Source organism: Seriola dumerili, unplaced genomic scaffold, assembly GCF_002260705.1.
Source record: "Seriola dumerili isolate Sdu_G_001 unplaced genomic scaffold, Sdu_1.0 BDQW01000017.1, whole genome shotgun sequence".
NCBI lineage: Eukaryota > Metazoa > Chordata > Actinopteri > Carangiformes > Carangidae > Seriola > Seriola dumerili.
In genome coordinates, this window is record NW_019174272.1 from 9551473 (window position 1) to 9570839 (window position 19367).

Here is a 19367-nt window from a genome sequence, read left to right on the forward strand (position 1 = left end):
ATCAGTTTTTGTCCTCATTAAAAACAAGTCCAGGGCCAGAGGTCTGAAACTCAAATGGGGGCCACTGACCAAGTTGGTCTCCAAGCTTTAATGATCTTTTGACCCAAAAACTGTCTGTCTGGTTAAGAAATGATCATTTTGGTGCAGAGGTTATTAAAGGGTGTTTGGTCATAACTGCAATTTGCGCAGTTAGGAACAGGTTGGTTTTTTTTTTGGAGTCTGAAGCCAAAAAATTAAATGATTGCTCTAAAATAAGAGTTCAAACTGGAAAACATAATAAAATGATTAAAAAAAAAAATGATTGCAATTTTAGGAAGGCCTTGTGAAATTGTCTGAAAGGACAGATATGATGTAGCCCCCAAGGTTGCAAAATAATAATGTCTAATATTCTTGTTTTATATAGTCATAATAGAAGTTATCTCAGGGCACTTTTCATATAGAGCAGGTCTAGACCATGAATACTCTATATTTATTTACCCAACACCTTTGGTCTAAGATAAGATAAGATAGTCCTTTATTAGTTTTACAGCGCGGAAATTTGCAGTTGTCAGGACATTGATGTTTTGCCAATGTTGAAAGCGATGTTGGTTTTCTTTTCTTAAAAGTGATCACATATATCTAAAGCCACAACAACGAAATCTTCCAAATCTTCAGTTTCTGCCCTCTGAGATTTTTGGTGTCACATGAGTGTTCTTGGTGAAAAATAACAAGCTGCACTTTAAATGTGAAATAAACTAATTCTTATGATGGGAATTTGCAGCCTTGGCAGAAAAATTTAATAATTACTGTAGGAAATAAAAATGAATGAATTAGCAGGTCAGAAAAATTGTGGGGTGGTGTTTTGGACAGATTTGGAGCTTGACAGTTGACACAAACTTGACACTCCTGAGCTCCTGAGAACTGACGATGTGTGAATGTTCCTTTATTCTGAGCACTTTTAGTTGTGGTTCCTGTTCGCACAACAGTTGAGCTTGTTTTTCTTGACCTTGGCGCCACCTTTGGTGTAAAAAGGTCAATGCATTTGATGCGATTGCACTCAGCTGTAAGTAATGCTGCTTTTCTGTAAGAATAAAAAGCACCACTTCCTGTGCAGCAGATATTAAAAGGGATCACCTTGTGTTTAAAGCAGCAGACAGAAGTGACTTTAGACTGAAGGACTCTGCAGTTCAATGGCCTCAAGGGCATCTTAATGGTTAAACAGTTACCATCAGGCTTTCAGTAACAAGCTTCCTTCCTTTTGTCTCTCTCTCTCTCTCTCTCACACACACACACACACACACACACACAAACACACCCTTCATTATGTACAGGCTTCTCCATGTATGTAAGTCAGTGTAGGCCTAACTAGGCCACAGCGTCACATGAGCATTTAGTCGCAGCATAAATCACACCAGTTCCTGCTGTTTCCCTCCCTGGATTTCAGCTGCTGTGTTCAGGCGAGAACAATGATTAAAGAAGTAAAAAATATTCTTGCTTGCTATAGAAAACAAAAGAAATATATAATCTTTGTCAGTTTATGAAATCACACCACCACGCTGTTGTCGGCTTGCATTTTGCACACATTCTCTCAGCCCAGATAAAGTGGGAGAGAGAGAGAGAGAGAGAAGAGAGGGAGAACAAGGTGACACTACAAGCAACAAGAGTGTGGATAATGAAGACTAAACACCATCCTTTCTCCCTTTCCTCCTGTCTTTGTCTTGCTTTCTTTTCTGCTCTGCACCAGTAGTCTGTCTGTATGCTAGTCAGAGAATTTGAACAGTGTGCAATTGGGTGTGTGTGTGTGTGTGTGTGTGTGTGTGTATGTTTGTGTGTGTGTTTGTGTGTGTGTGTGTGAACAGCAAAACAGCATGTGCATCTTTGTTAAATTTTGATATAAAAAAAAGTCAGCTCTGGTTTTCCTACACACCCTGCAGACGGGACCGTGGAGAAAGCGTTTGTGATTTTTTTTTTTTTTTTCTTCATAATCTTTTTGAGATTGTTTGTGTTGGTCTGCGAGCTGTGAACGAACGGAACTACCAAGAAATATTGGTAATCCTTAAAGATATGAGACAATCCTGAGATAAGTCACATCGATTCAGCTGTTTGATGTCAAAGGATCAATAACTGGGTTTACGAGGAGGCTAATATTCTGTTAACACACTGAGCGATGGCCCAATCAGAGTAAAAGGCCTCATTTATTCCTTGTATTAAAATACGATCTGCATCTGGATGTCCACATCAGATAATGAACTAATCGCACTCGCAGATTTACACCCATTATTAGTGAGCATTTAAAAGTGTTGTTACGCTGTGCATTCTGCCCACGTTGTCACTGGGATCACATTTTCCATTTGCAATAATGCTGCTAGCTCCAACTCTAAATCCTTGTATTGTTGTGTATAGGTGTTCTGTAGAGCCTGGATTAAGCTGCGTCTCTTCCATGGAAGGAGTCTTCTCAATGCTGCAATGCCGAGTTTATATGTCCTTTAACAATCTTTAGTCTAAAAGCTGTGTTAAACTCAGGCAAAACACAATTGAGGTTCTTTTCTGAAATAAGATTAGCTGTTTTTTGTCAATTTGAAAATTACCCGTCTTAATGGAATTTTTATTGAACAACTGTGTGATTACAAACATCTGGCTCAACAACAAGCTCACTTTTAAACTCACATTAAAGCACCAGGTGATTGAAGCTTTTGAGGATTTATTTCTTTCACTGATAAAAAATAATTGTTATTCTGCACAGACCTGCAGCCTTTCCATCATTCCCAGAATCTGTTCTCATCAAGATCCTTCTCTTAAAAGCTGTAGATGTTGCCTAACTGTGGCGCTGGATTGACAGCTGGTGGCTGTAATGGTGAACGCCACTGCACTCTTTGTCAAAACAAGGGCTGGTCTAAGAGCGCATCATTGCCTCTTGTTTATTTGCACAGCTTTTCCAAATACACGGCCGCCTTATCTCACTTCTGACATGCAGATCCGGAACTTATCAGACTCGCCCTGAAGACTTCTGCTTCTGCTCCAGGTTCTCAAAGTAAATACGGAGCTTGGGAAGCTTTCAGTGCAGCGTTCCATCCTGCAGGAATAATTTACAGCAGATCTTGGAGATAGACACTGTGGTTAGTTTTTAGCAAACCCATTAGGGCCTGATGAGTTATAACCGTGTGAGCATGTAGTTAAACTGCTTTACATTCATGTTGTGACGACGTTTTGTGACTTTCTCGCAGTTTTTAGAGTAGTCTAGAGCAGTCTTTAAACGAAGGACTCCTGCTTCTCAGAGTGTATTAATTGTTAATTACTCTAAATGTACTGGGGTACTTTGATAGTGGAGCACTTAATACAGGTGTAAATGGGGTCAAATTGAATCTTGTAGCCACTTAAATTACATAAGAGGCCTGTTACAAGCTAATACCCATATCACCAGCAAAACCGTTGATACTTACATCTGCGTTAATTGATTTTTTGGCCACAAGAGGGCAGCGCAACAAGCTGTAAACACAACATTATTAAGTTATCCCTTTTATAAAGCTGATACAGCAAACACACAGTTACACACAGACACTGAGAAACATTAGCGTTCCTTTGGAGTCGTGCAAATATAAGTGCAATATTCACCTCCTCCCTCTTTTCCCCATAAAGTCCTGAAGGAAATATCTGGCTTGTTACCTGCTTAGGTCCTTTTATATATATATAAAATGTATAGCAGCTTTAGGGATTAAAAGGTAGAAACTAGGAGATGTTTGCAGAAATCTGGGCAAGTAAATGCAAACTGATATGGTTGAAGATCACGAGTAAGACGAGCTGGCCACAGGGTTCAAATGTTCAAGAGCTCTCAGAAGTTTGACTCTGTACTTGATGGAGAGAAGTAATGTGGGGGAGATGTGTCATGCAAAAGCAGGATGAATGACATTAAGCTATAGGCGGTGGGCGAGGCTCAGTGGTGTGAAAAAGCTGAGACATCGACAAATTTCAGCGACTAAAGTGTGAAATGTTCTTCTCAGGTTTTATTCTGTCGTCTGTCAGCAGATCAGCTGACAGGAAAGATGAGATATTTTGCAGCGAGGTGTTATCAGTGATGTAATGATGTGTTTGTGTGTCTCTCTAAAGACGTGTTGGACAGCATGGCGAGGTTCAGCGTTCAGGGGGTGTTCAACTACAGCATGCTGACTCTGTCTGACCACGAGAGGGTTTTGTATGTCGGAGCACGGGAGACGCTGTTCGCCCTGGACCCCAACGACATCAGCAAACAGCTCCGACCACAGGTAACACACACACACACATACACACACACATACACACACACACACACGCACACACACACACACACAGACGCACACAAACCAGTGCGGGGGATTCAAATTTGCAAAAGTTTAATATGGACAAGAAAGGATTTCAAGAAAAACAATTATATCCACAACACTGCCTGACTGTTGCTGCAAACACCCACACACTCTGAAAGGCCTTTGTAGAAATGCAAGAAATTAACTCACATAAGATTTAATATCAAAGTGCTTTGTGACGGACAGCTCGGGAACAAAAGGTATCATCTCCTCCACACGGCCTGGTAACCGAGCATTCCCGAGATAAACACTCATTTCAAATGCTTAATTTAAATACACCGTATTCAATTCTGAAATAAATTGTGATATAACTGTTATATGAAAGTATATTAGATCTTACAAAGGCTCAGCTTGGATAAGCAGGAAAGGAAAGGAAACAACCAGCATCGCCTTTGCCTGTGCCACTGTTCTTGGTTGCCTATTAACTTGCAGACTGACCTTATTTTATTTCTTTATTTTTATTTTTTATTTTATATTTTTTGGCTCATTCTTGAACTCAAGGACATTTGAGAACACACAAAAAAAGAAACTCTGGCAGATAATCAAAGAATCTAATAGTACTGTAATGAAGCTGACTGAGTCATACTAGTTGTCGGGGCTTTTATTGGTCTGGCCCATATTTCTTTTATGGAATTTTCAGGCCTTGTAGAAGCTAATAATGTACAAACTGTCAAGCATTTTGGTATTTACTCAAAATTTATTAGTGTGTCCTCCTTGAAGGGTCAAAAATATAATAAAAAGTATTAATTGCTGCAGCTAAGAGCTCTGTACCTCCATCAACATTTCCAAGGCAGAACACAGCCTTGGTTTTGGTTTAACACGCAGGTTTTTTAGGAGTTTAATAAACTGTTTTTAATAGGATAAACCAAAAACCAAAGTGTCAAAGGATTTTTTTTTTTTTTTTTGGCCCAGGGAGAAAACCATGAAGCCCTGAAACCAACCTTTTTTTTTAAAAAGGTTATCAGAAGTCAAAAACAAAATACATCAATAAAAACTGTTGGTGTTATGAATATGAAGTGTAAAAAGAAAGTGACTTTGATGAAGATGATAGACTTGAAGATGAAGGTAGAAGCATGATGTCCGTGCACTTTGAAGTATAACTTTGTTAACATTAGCTTGCTAGATAAAATACTAAACGATTGTGTGCAATAATGCTACAGAAATACAAAGTATATTATACAGATGATTAACAGCACAGGCACTGCACTGACTGGCGGCTTTATAAAGTTAGCTTCAGCAAAGTAGTTAGCTGAAAAGGCTAGTGCTCAGTGTGTTTAGCCATCACTGCTTTTTTGTTTTTTGTTCTGCTGTCTGTTTGAACCAACTGAAAGTTAAAGTATGGATTATTATATGTATTAAGGTATTATATTTCTTTCTATATATTATATATATTCTTGTAACAGCAGATCAAACATTTTAGCCAGCAAGCTAATGTTAGCAAAGTTGAGTTACTTGGAAGTCGACAGACATCGTGCTTTTATCTTCATATTCATCTTCAAGTCCATTGTCTTCATCAAGTCAGTTTCTCTTTACACTTCATATTTATAAAACCAACATTATTCATTGATGTATGTTGTTCTTGACTTGTCTGATAACCTTTTAAAACATTTTGTTAGTTTTGTGGCCAGAGAAAAACTTTGGTTTGTGATTTCTTTGTTTTGTTTTTAAACCAACTGTAAAAGTAAAAGTATGAAGCTTTATCTTTCTTTTTATACTCCATTTTAAAGATATTACCAAGAATATTTTAATAATAATTTGATGTTTTCAGTTATATTTGGTGGGTTCTTAACTTTATTAGATTTTGTCTGTTTTCAGCCCTATGTATAAAATCTTTCAACTGAGTTAAACTATGAAAATCAGCAAAGACGTCTCATGAAAATTAGATTTCTTGTTAATTAGTATAGAGATTTTTACAGTAGCCTATCATTATACATATTGGAATCAGTTGAGATGTTTTCTGACATCTTGCCAGGTTATTACTTTAATTGGAGGTTTATTTATTTTATCTGGTGCTAAAAGCCTCCAACAGTAATAGTGTGAGTATGCTGCCAGATATTAAGATTGTAATATGTGCAGCTATTGGCTCCAGTGTTTCACTTCTATCAGCACAAACATATCCACTGTGAATGTGTGGGTGTACACAGGCGCTCAGACACGTATACACTTACGCAGACGTTGGCCCAGTTTCTCAGAGTTTATGATGCACTTATTCAATCATGTTTTTTTATTGTCCTTGTTTTAATTTGTGGATCTTGTTTTTCTGTGAAGCACTCCGGGGAAAACTGTTTGTTAAAAGCGCTAGATAAATACCCTTGACTTGACCTGATACACACTTACACACGCAGAGCTGCTAAGCCTGAGAGACTTGATCTGGTTTTGGCTAGTTTCCTCAGTAATTGGTCCATATTGCAATCAATACAATTACAGCAGTCCAATGAAGGCGTAGTGAGCAGCCTACAGCGGTTTGGGAATTGTTATCTGATTTACCGCTGTAATGAGCAGTTATTAGATGCATACACGCACATACACAGGCACAGGCTGTTTGAGTGAGGGCCATGAGACTTACAGTAATGATAAGACCACCTGTTGTCAGCCCCCAATGTGCAACGTAGAGGGAAAGAGCCAACACAGAAAAATGACTGAGCAAGGACAAGGGAATAGTCCATCCCCTCTGTCACCATCTGCCCATCACTCTCTCACCCCTCATCCTCCTCCTTCCTTCCTTTAGCTGCTTCTTTTTTTTGGTCTTTGCTGCCACCTCACTCACTGTCTTTCTTCATTACTTTCATGTCTGTCTTTCCTCCCTGGACATTTTCTACGGATGGTTTTTCAGAGACAGACAGCTCCCGTTTGTGTCTGAAGTGTCGTCCTCTGCATAATTTAGTTATTTTTTGTTATTGAATGTTTTTATTTTCCACTTTAACAAAAATGACACATAAACATAATGTTGTGCAGCCAGTGAACATACCGTAACATCATAAGTACCATCCACAAAACTAAACCAAACAAAATAAGATTAAATAAATAGATAGATAAATATAGAACCAGGAACAGGACCTGTGGAACACTTAGAGTTATAATATGTGATGGTACATGTCATTTGATCACCTGTCAATGACATCATATCGGCTTTGTTCATGTGTCAGCATTATCCAGTTTAAAGCCACATTTTTAAGATACACTTTTTACATCTTGGTTATTTTCAACTATATATTATAACTGGATAAAGGAGTTAAGTCATCGGACGTCAGCTCCCAGCCCTTCCCTAATGTGTCATGTCCGCCGTACAGCGAAACGCTGACTTTTAATGTGAAACTGCTTTATTCAGTGTTTTTACCAGTTATAATCACAGTTATAATTCACATTCATCTCTTCAGCCCCATTCATACTAGCCACTGCTAACTCCATGTGAATGATCTCAACAAGTTAGAACCCATTGTCTGATGGTTGAGGTACGAGTGTGTAGGGGCTTCCAACGTACTGCAGTCATTGTCTTAGCGGCTGTTAAACCTGCAGGCACAGTACACCTCTGATATTCAGGGACCTAAAGTAAAGAAAAATCATTTAGTTATGTTCTTTCCCATGATGATTGTGGATTGTTTCATTATTTCATTTATTAATTGTGTTCAGTCGTTCCATTTGGCAACACAGACTCACTGGTACAGGTTTTACCTTGTTCCAGCTTTATACTTTACAACGTTTCACTAATCACAAGTCCCACGCTGTGAGCTCAAATGACATGAAATATGATTCACATGTCTACTGCTCCTTCCTCTGCAAATCATGTCACACTTTCAGCCAGCACTTTGAGTTACTTGAGAACCACTGTTCAAAAAGCTTTTTTCTTTTTTTTTTTATTCATTTGCTACTGGCCTATGCGTAGAGTGCGCCGACGCACTGTGAAATTAAACATGAGAGATTAGCACATGCCTTTAAAAAACGCTGAATCCGAGTGGCCATGTAATAGCACTGAGTTCCTTCCCAAAATAAATGTTTCCACTTTATTTTCAACAGCTGAGACCTTTTCACTGACCACGTAAGATCCCGTTGTTAACCGCACTTACTTTCTACAATCTATTTGTCGCACAAAGACTCTAAGATAAAGACACTAATGTGAAGAGAGTTGGAGAATTTCCCCACGGGCTGTTGCTTATTATTAGTTCCGTGTGTTAATGTGAGGCAGAGGAGATTTATTCTGGCAGACGTGTCTTTGTGGGATGTTTGTCATTAACAATGAAAGCTCCAGCTACTTGCTACAGGTATTTTTTTTTTTTTGTAAAGTACCTGATCTGTGTGAAGCATACAAAGACTGATCATACAATAAAGCTGAGAGTGACGAGTGATAAATAAGAATAAATTAGAAATACCAATAAACTGCTGCTTAATTTGATCTGGTCTTAGTTTAAAAGTCCATTAGTTGAAACCACAGAGTCTACAGGTAATATTTCACAGGCCACTCATCCCAATGATTAATTCAGTTATTAAATCTTAAAAATTATAACACCATCATTTCTCCAGTGAACATAGGAAGACTGAAATTTAAATGTGGATATTCAGTGGACAGCAGTTGAGAATAGTAAAATATTATCATATCAGATAGGAATTGGAACAAAATTTGATATGTATTGTCTCTGGAGATATTTTTATGCTCAAATATTGAATGACTTTTAAATATTGGATCACACAAAAGTTCATTTTCATGATCAACCAGGTGCATCGCTTCTTCTATTCAAGACCATTAAAAGTCAGAATTATTACACGATATAAAAGTAGGTGTTATTCAAGTTTATGACTACTGGTATGTGGCAGTAATCCGTTTGTTTGATTGCTGTTGGTTTAAATCCAGTCAACTAAATCAGAGTTTAATTCTGAAATTACTGCAGCTCTCAGCTTGTAATGGCCGGCGTAATTATTTCTAATGGTGTGGAAAGTCCTCAGTAAACACAGTTTATATTTTAGACCTCTTTCAATAGAGCAAAGTTCAGCCATGTGTCGCACAGTCATTAAAAAAAGCAGCTACTGCAAATAAACCTAAATAACGGTCATCAGTAAAAGGTAGTATGGACAGAAGGTGCACCATTCTTTTTCTTTTATTATTTGCTTCTCCCTCACATGTTTCAGCAGAATTGGACCCTTGGTGGGACAGTGTGTGTTATGGTTCACCTTCTTGTCAGTCCGTTTTTGATCCTTTAAACAACAGTGTAATCATTAGGGAGCAGGACCTCACGGTTTCCTACCTCCCAACAGTGTGTTTGATGTGTTTGATGCCAGGGACTGAATCTGGGTCTCTGCAGTGATGCTTTATCCTGGCACCACCTGGGCAGCTCAGTTGTAAATAATGTAAAAATAATGTAAAATTTTATTTGAAATAATTTGAAATAGTTTTTTAGAAACTTCTTTGCACACACTTGGTGGATCAAAAGTCTGCACCTCCTCTCATTTTGGCCCTTTATTTGCCTTTTACACTGCATCTGTGATACATTTATATTTTTCAGCACCAAAATATATTGGTAAAATTATGGTATAATAATTTATCAGTCTGTGGTTGTTGCTATAGTTACAGCAGCTGGTGGTCAAGAGTGCAGAGACTATTGGCCGAGTTGAGCAAAATGGCTGCAAGGAAAGTGTGAATTGTTTTTGCCATGATGTGTCTCTGTCACTCTATCAGACAGAGATGAGCTGATGCTATTTACAGCTGAACTCTGCATTATAAGTCTGGTCTACGCCACTGAATGAAAATAATCTATATACTGATACATACTATGATTGAATAGTTGAATGTGTTGCTCGTGGGCCAAAAGCAGACTTCATCTTTCCTGGAGTCATCACATCTGTCTCTCTCTCTCCTCCAGATTGACTGGCCGGCTCCGCAGGATAAGAAGAGAGAGTGTGTCGCTAAGGGGAAGAACAACCAGGTAACTTGAATTTTAGCTGACAGAGTTGCTGGGGTTACAAACTGGCAGACGTTTTTAAGACGGTGTCTTATTAGAGCACCATTACTCACTTTATTTTACTCAATTACATTTATTAAGTCAGTCTGGAGTCTCAAACTGGAAACCTTCCAGTCATTACATTAGCACACAGTGAAAGTGCATCTTCCAGACAGGGTTAGCATCAGCAACTTTAAGGTGGTTCAATTCAGGAAGTGTTTTGTCTTGAACATTAAAAATGTATATGGAAGTCTTGCTCCGAAAAGAATTGAATAAGTGATAAAGAGTGAAGTAATCCCAAACAGAATACAACGCTGGAAACGTACCATTTAATACAATATATATATATATAATAACAAACACCTACAAATAACCTCTAAAATAACCTCATCTTAACTCAAGTTTTGATCAATCTAAGTCTCAGCAAGAAGCTGTGACTTTAATAAATGCATTTGCTTCCAATTTGTTACTAAAGATGTACCTACTTCAATCAGATAAAAACATGCAACCCATCTCATCATGATTTTCAACTTTCGCCAAATATTTTATAATGATAATGTAATTCAGTCTTAACTCATGCACAGAGAGTGAAGTGAACTGGCCCCCACTCCATGCTTTAGTCTCAGCAAGAGCCCCTCACTGCTTAGGCTGCATAATGTACATTTGCAAGAAGTCTCTTTAAATATTTTATAGAATCCCACAGAGCTTTTTGAAACAGAGCTAAAACTCCTCTCGTTGCACAACAGTAACTTTTGATGTGGTTTTAAACAGAAGTGGAAATAGTTCGCTGGCGTGCAGCAGCAGCATCACTACTTTAACTAAACTGAAGTAAAAAATACATGTTGAGAAATTAGTACAAGTGGAGCTTTAAAAATACTTTCAAATGGTCATTAAAAGTTAATGCGTTTTTAAACTTCACCGTCAGAAAATCGACAGTTTCCAGTTGTTTTTGGTTCGATTTTTAAAATCATGCAGGATTGGCTGTGATCATTTAGCTAAAGCAAAAGCACATCAACTTTAGTCCAGTATCTGAATGCTTTTATACATATGGTAACAGTGATTTACTTGTGCAAGAGTAACCATATGGTGTTTACACTGCCCATCATTATATTTAATGATCAATCTTTTTATGTTATGTTGTAGTTTAGGGCTTGAAAGAGGCTCGTCTGCCATCGCATCCTGATTATCCCCAGTGATTGCAGGAGCTGTAAAGATGAATTTTTAGAAAATCAAATTGCTTGTATTACCATGAGATACAGATATTGTTTTTGCTGCTGCAGTGGCAACATCAACTGGATGCACTGAATTATTCATTCCTCTAGTACGCATCATGAGTGAGCATCTGTTTCCAATTCCATTCAAAGGGCCTTAGTGTTCATCACAGTGGAGGCATTAAAGGGCACTTCCCATGAAACAGTGCATATATTATACTGTTAACTCACATCACTCACGTATCTTTTGAGTGGAAACAATCTGAAATGTTACTGAGATATTGTGGTTGTGTCAGCTGTTATGTGATGTCCTCAGCAGCACACTAAACAGGGCTTAAGTTATTGAACAAGTAAAGAAGAATTAAATATACTTCCTGGACGCCACCAATGTTCAGTGTCTTCATGGTTACCTGTTTGTGAGCCCAAAAAGTAAAAAATGGCCGGTGTTTCTTTTTGCACAGCCAGTCACACATTTTTGATAAAGGATATTATAAGAAAACATTGTCTGGTTTCAAGGTTATTGAGGTATTTCAGATGACTGAGGATTTAAAAGAAGCCTCGTTGAAGTGTTATAGTCAAACTAAATCTCAGAGGATGTTTTACAATGCTGAATGGACTGGGCTTCACCTTAACAGAGGACAAAACAGCACCAGAGTGATTTGACAACAGCACTCTAACAATCCCTCCTCCCTCCTTCACAGACCGAGTGCTTCAACTACATCCGCTTCCTGCAGAGCTACAACCACACGCTCCTCTACACCTGCGGCACTTACGCCTTCCAGCCTAAATGCGCCTACGTGGTGAGTGTGCACGTGTGTGCGTGCGTGTGTGTGTGTAGTATGTGTGTCTTTCCCTAGAAAGTGAGTTATAGCGAGCCAGTGCTGACAGGTGTCAACTTGAGATGTCTGCCAGCTGACCTGAGGCTAAGACCACCGTGTGACAAAATAAAAATAAATGCAATGGGAAAAAAGTATCTCACGCTGTGTTAGCAGAATGTGTGGGTGCTAGAGTGTGTGTGTGTGTGTGTGTGTGCGTACATGTGACGCTGATGCAACAGGACAACATGGCGAAGGGTGACGCTATGGTCCTTGTAACGGACAGACAGAGCTCGCAGCTGTGTCATATGGGTCATAATACATACTGACCACGAACCACCTGTTTTCCCTATTTTGTGTGTGTGTGTGTGTGTGTGTGTGTGTGTGTGTGTGTGTGTGTGTGTGTGTGCAGAATGCAGACTATTTTACCCTCAACACTGCAACCCTGGAAGATGGGAAGGGCAAATGCCCATATGACCCTGCCAAGGGGCACACTGGCCTGATAGTGGGTAAGTATATGTGTATTCATATGAATGTGTTTGTGTCAGCACAGTGCACACACAGCTTTACATGCATACATGCAAATACAGGTTTCTGAATGTTTCTGAACATGTTTAATTATCATTAAAGGATCATTTCACCACAAAAAGAAAGATTAATCCTTCGTTGTAAATCCATTGACATTTATATCAACACTAAACACACAGCCAGCCCCTGTTTTTCCATCTCAGCAGTCTTTATATTGGAGTGAGCAGCCCCATATTTTTACAGCTTTAACAGAGGCATAAAATGTGCATCAGATCTCCACAAACCGCTCCTGCAGCATTTCCCATCTGTTTTGTAGCTATATGATTGCTCCGAGTCCAGAAGTCTAATTTAACTTTGCATGCTGCGTTCACTTCAGCGTGGATGGCTCCACTGACTCTACAGGCACCAATTCACTGTTCTCTTTTTGTGTCTCCCTGCTGAACCATTGACCCTCTCTCATTGTACGCCTGTAATTCTGCTTGCAAAAAAAAAAAAAAAAGTATGAAACTAAAGCTTGTGTTTTGTTGGTGCAGATAAGGAGCTATACTCAGCGACACTTAACAACTTCCTGGGTACAGAGCCAGTCATTCTGAGGAACCTAGGCCAACAGCAATACAGCATGAAGAGCGAATACCTGCCTGCCTGGCTCAATGGTGAGTGAAAGAAGAGGACAGACAGAAAGAAGTGGTGCAGGGAGAGAAGAAGAGGGGGAGGAATGGTGGGAGGTCCGAGGAGATATCAGTGTAGCTTACTAGCTTATAAGTTTATGAGCGTTGGCAGTCGTCAGCGAGTTGCTTGGCATGCTAATGCTTGTCTTGTACGTTAGCGCAGATAAATACACTGTTTATGCATTTCTTACATATTTTGCACTCTGGGTGTGTTTTTGGTTTTGGAAAAACTACCATACTACAGTCCAAAGATGCCCAGTATTGTGGTGGTCACTGTAGTGTGCTGGGATGGGGTTTAGCAACCTGTTAAAGTTTAACTAATAAAGTGCTGCAGGAATGAGTCCAAAACCTGAAAATTAATTAGCACTTTAGCACTTCCGGTTCCCTCACCCGAAGTCTATGGGTTTTTTGAATGGGATTTTGGTTTGATGACCGAAATGAGGTCTGTGGTTAACACAAGCTCAGGACATTTTCATGTTTTACTCCACAACATAAAATACGTCAGTAAATACCCCAGTCATGATTTATTTAAGCTTTTAGGTCTCTTAAAAAGGTTTGTTGCTTACAATTGTATAAATGAAACTACGGAAGGTTGTCGGGGATGTTAAACGTCATCACACCGAATACAAAAACCAAACTACTTACCAGTCCACCTTTACAGCCTTGTTTAGGCCTCGTTGTGTTTATACTCTGCACCAGCACTTTTGGAAACTATTAGGCTACTAACTTTGTAAGAGGAAAGGCTTTTGTAGAAGAGGTCAGAGCTAAATCAAACCACAAGATGGAAGTTTTGTGGCGGTGACATTGAAGTCATGCGACTGTGATGTAGTTTGTTTATCTATGCTAATGTTATTTACTTTGGGCAATTGTATCTAGGCTTTAAAATCATAAACGTGGTGTTCATTATTGAAGATTATCCTGCAGAACAAAAACTTGTAAGTATCTTAAACTTTTGTTTGTCACAGGGTTTATTTTCTGCAGTAAACCAAAAGTCAATGTAAAAATCCTATTGGCTTTTTGTCGAGGGAACCGGGGAGACGCTAGCTCCCTACGTCATACCTGCAGCACTCCATTCAGAAGAAAATTAAAATTGATGGTAAAATATCTATTCATTGATACTCGTATGGAATTTAGTTCAGGTTTAATTTTTTTCTTCTGCCAAGACACTGCAAAACTGACAAATGACATATGTATTCAAATAAAAGAAATCCCATTAGGCTTGATAACAGCCGCTTCTTTTTAACCGAATTTCATTAAGAAAAAATACGATCCAGAAACATGCAAAAGAACAAGAGAAAGAGAAATGAGTTGCAGGAAATGAAGCGCAGGACTCTGCTACAGTGAAGGATCGTTATCTTTTTGGGAGATGTAGGAGGGGAGGGGGAGTGAGCCCCTTCGAGAGAAATGAAGGGTAGAGAAGAGGATGAAGTTGCAGCAGGAAAAATGGGTGATGAAAGAACAGGCATTAGGATTGGTGATGAAAAGATAGAGAGAAAGGTGAGGAGAATGGAGGGGGAGGAAGGAGGAACATACAGATGAGGCTGGGGTTTGGGGGTTTGATGTGTAAGTTTTGTATTCATGCTGATACAGAGGTTTTATTAAAAACTAGACATGCAATGAAGCTAGCCTCACTTTAATTCAAGGTGCTTCTGACCAGTCTAAAAGCATTTAATTGGCCTGGGTTTGAGTGGAGAACTGTAGCATCCCGTGATGGTTTAAAATGCTGCTTCAGAGGCTTTTATATCGAAACGAACAGACCTTCTGAGGAAATAGTGTATCCTTGCAATTTAAAAAAAAAAAAAAAAAAAACTTTTGCATAAATATGGTGGAATTTAAAGCCCCTAGCCGCCTCAGTCCAAAAATGTCTGTATCTGCCGTTTAAAAAAAATATCGCTCACAATCTAATGAGGACTGGATATAGAGAAAATCAGAGACAGACGGGAGGGAGGACGTGAGAGGAAGTGAGAAACACAAAATGGACCGCTAATAGGGAGCACTGGAGAGACAGAGAGCGAGAACTGACTGGAGGAGAGATGAGGCGAAAGAGAGAGTGATGATAGAAAATAGACAGAGAGGTGAGAAGAGGTGGCAGGGAATGAGATGGAGGTGTCAAGCTTGTGTGTCTAGATTTGTGTGTGCGTGTGTGCGCGTGTGTGTGTGTGTGCGTGTGTGTGTGTGTGTGTGTGTGCGCGTGTGTGTGTGTGTGTGTGGGGTCCGGAATGCACCTTCAGGCTGCAGCTATCTATTTGTTCATTATTCACATACTGTATGTCTTCACTATTGTTTGTAAATACGCTTTCTGAAACCATACTCTTCTGTGTGTGTGTGTGTGTGTGTGTGTGTGTGTGTGTGTGTGTGTGTGTGTGTGTGTGTGTGTGTGTGTGTGTGTGTGTGTGTGCGTGTGTGTGCGCAGAGCCGGACTTTGTGGGTTCAGCCCTGGTGAGGGAGAGCAGCGGCAGCAAGGAGGGGGACGACGACAAGATTTACTTCTTCTTCAGTGAGCGAGCGTTGGAGCTGGACTGTGACACAGAGCTCACTGTGGCCAGAGTGGCCCGCGTCTGCAAGGTACCACTTCAGTTTATTATCAGAGCTGATCTCTGAGCAGATTCAATTAGGAACCTCCTAAAACTGCTTTATCCTCTCTCTCTGTGAGGAGTGTCGCTGGGAGTTTATTAATGACAAAAACTAGAGAAAAGCACAAGTAACTCAAACAGTAATCAATCTGCAGGTGACTATTTAAAAGAGTGCAGGGACAGATTTGTGAGCACAAAGTTTTGACTGCAGAATCATAGTTTCATGCACACTTGGCTTGGAATCAGCTGTTTTCTGTTTCCTCCAGCTGTTTTGGCAGCTGTTTCTGAGCACTTAATAATGTGAGACAGCACTCGCTAACAGTTTTGGGCTTACAGACTTCAACAGGAGTTTCCCAGATAGATAAGCAACTGATAGAGTTGTTTTACGGCTATATATGAAGAGTAAATATATGTATATCCGTAAATCTGATGAGGCACACTGGGAATAGCCTGATGTCACTTACTTATGAAGCAAAGTTAACAGGATGTTGCTTTATTTTCAGGTCAGATCCAGTGTCACTCGCTCTATTTTTAGTGACTTTCATGCAAACTGCCAAAACAGAGAGAACAGAGCTTTCTTCAGAGCTAAATGGAAGCACTGTTGTTCACATGAACTTGAGCACAGGATTTCTCTAGAGGGCTGAAATTTCTTAGGAACCTCCAGTTTTCACTTGCAGACTGAAAACCACTCACATTTTGTCATCACTGAACTTCCAGGCTGAACGCATCCATCTGATCCTCAAGCAAATTTGAAGTAACCTGCATTTTCTTTTCATCTGCCACAGCAGCGCGAGGTGATGGTGGTGGTGGAATCAGCTATTTTTGTTCTGGATATATCTATATCTATCTCTCTCTCTCTCTATATATATAGATATATATATATATATATATATATATATATATATATATCAGATTTCATCTGATGCCTATCTCACGCCCTGGTGGCTCACCTGTTAGAGCACATACCATTTAGGCTTAGTCCTTATTCCAGTGGTCTGGGTGTGAGACTGACCTGTGGCTCTTTGATTCATGCCATGCCCAACTTTCCTGTCTCTCACACTGTGACTATAATAAAAAGGCAAAAAAGTCTGAAATATAACTTTAAAAAAAGGGATTTTCAAATAAACTACTCAAACAAAAAACAGCATGCTTCAAAATACTGAGTTTATATTGATACCAGGCTGCAGAGAGAAAATCACTGCGCTGTACTTTAATTAAACCCACAACAACAACATGCCAGTTTGCTCACAATGTGTTATGCGAAGACAATTGCATTGACATGGATCTATTTGGTAATTAATGCATTAATTTGCTTAATGAATGGCCTCGTTAGGATAGCTGATTAGGATTGGTTACCACAGCGATTATGGCCAGACATCAGAGGTGTTTTTGTTGTTTGTGAGACTTTAGGGGCTTTCTTTTTAATTTTGTATGATTTCAGTGACCTTTTAGCAAACACAACAAAGGTTTAGTGTCATGTTGCAGTTACGCATGCAGCCGTGTAATCTCAATAACCTTTAAACCGAGCAAAATAGATACAGATTGTTAACGATCTGAGGAGATGTGTGGAATTAAAGTGCACAATATATGCACTGTTTTATAGGAAGTGCCCTTTAATGTCTGCACTGTGATGAACAATAAAGCTCTTTGAATCAAATTAGAAACAGATGCTCACACATGATGTGTACTGGAGCAATGAATAATAGAGGGCATCCTGCTGATATTGCAGCACATTGTCTATAACTCAAGAATTTAATATGAGCATTTCCATTTTTTAATTCCACTTTTACAGCTTCTGCAATCACTGGGGATAATAAGAATGAGACATATCTGCCAAATGGGCCACTTTTCAGTCAATCATTTTTCTTTTTCTCTTGTACAGTTGAATATTATTATTATTATTATCCTGAATTTCAGTGGTACCCTTAAACTTCTCAGGGTCCCAACAGCAGGGGGCGGATGGTCCCGATGCTGGGCTCAACATTGTGACGACTGTCAGCCATTGGCCTAACCCTAATTTATGTAGAATACAGTGTATACAATGGATGTAAATGGTTGTTTATGAGGTGACAGTGAAGCTAATGAAAGGCGGACATTCAGCATAAAGAGACGCAGAATAAAAGGTTTAAAAGTAGTGTGTCTCTGTCCTCTTCAAGCCTGTTGCACGCTAATAAGCACACCCAGTAGTGATGTCACAGCGTACCAACCAAACCCAAGAGTACGCATCTACATCACTGCGGCACAGTGAGAAGTTAAAGCGCCACAGGCCGAGGACGAGCAAGATTCTCATCTGCTGTGAAGCTGCTCTTTAAATACGCCACATTATTGCAAAGGACATGTTGGACAAATGGTGCAGAGAGCAGAGCAGAGTGATGCAGCACAGGTTAACTGCAGACCCCTTCCAGGCATGTTTTAAAATATTAACAATAATAAAAAAAATTATAAGCTTTAATTAATAATGTGTCTGATATTCCTCCGCAAAAACGTGTCATTACCCCTACAAAAAAAAATTCTTCAACTTACATCAGGTCTTCTGTCTCTTTGAAAAAGCTAGAATCTATGAATATGCAAACTTTTTTTTTATTTCACAAGTTTAAGTGATGGACAAAAGATGTGTCCTGCTTCACTGAAGGTCCATTCTCAGTGAATGCAAACAACAGGTTTCAAGTTTCCACATCACACTTGTGTAAGTTGCACATTGGGCCATGACAGGCTTCTAAACTAGTTAGGAGATTTAAGATTTCCCTCCCTCTAGAGTGAATGAATATATGAAAACAGCCTCAACAGCTTTAAAATCCAAGTACAGTAACAATGAACTAAACATATTTTGGAGTGGAACTTTTATGAATCTAAAATCCATTTCAGCCACTGATAAGACCTCATATGTCCTGTCTCAGGGGGATCTGGGTGGTACCAGGACCCTGCAGAAGAAGTGGACCACCTTCCAGAAGGCTCGGCTGGAGTGCTCCCTCCCCGAGCGTTACGTCTCCTTCAACAACCTGAGGGCCATCTTCACGCTGCCCGGGCAGGACTGGCGGAGCACCACCTTCTACGGCATCTTCCATGCCCAGTGGTGAGTCAGAGCAGACACTGTAACGGAGATTGTAGATGAAACTCAATTTCAGCAAATGCGATTTAATTACTACATGTGCCATCTGCTGTCAGGGCGAGACTCTACACCACTGTGCCAACATGTCAGATACTGGACTTTTTATTAAAATCATGGTATCTGATATTATGGCTCTAATTATGCACTTTGTGTGATTAGGTATTTACTGTGTAATTGGGCCTTTAATAAAATAGCCCTTTAACTGACACTAATGTGA

The 19367-nt window shown here is 39.5% G+C and overlaps 1 protein-coding gene across 1 annotated transcript in view; it reads left to right on the top strand.

Moving 5' to 3' along the window:
- Nucleotides 1-19367, top strand: part of sema4c (semaphorin 4C) — a 64905-nt gene that overhangs the window by 30881 nt on the left and 14657 nt on the right. Inside the window, exons 3-9 of the mRNA XM_022758484.1 lie at nucleotides 4084-4238; nucleotides 10169-10231; nucleotides 12159-12257; nucleotides 12685-12781; nucleotides 13334-13453; nucleotides 15882-16033; nucleotides 18939-19114. Coding sequence (XP_022614205.1) covers nucleotides 4084-4238; nucleotides 10169-10231; nucleotides 12159-12257; nucleotides 12685-12781; nucleotides 13334-13453; nucleotides 15882-16033; nucleotides 18939-19114 — 862 coding nt within the window. The remainder of the gene's footprint in view (nucleotides 1-4083; nucleotides 4239-10168; nucleotides 10232-12158; nucleotides 12258-12684; nucleotides 12782-13333; nucleotides 13454-15881; nucleotides 16034-18938; nucleotides 19115-19367) is intronic.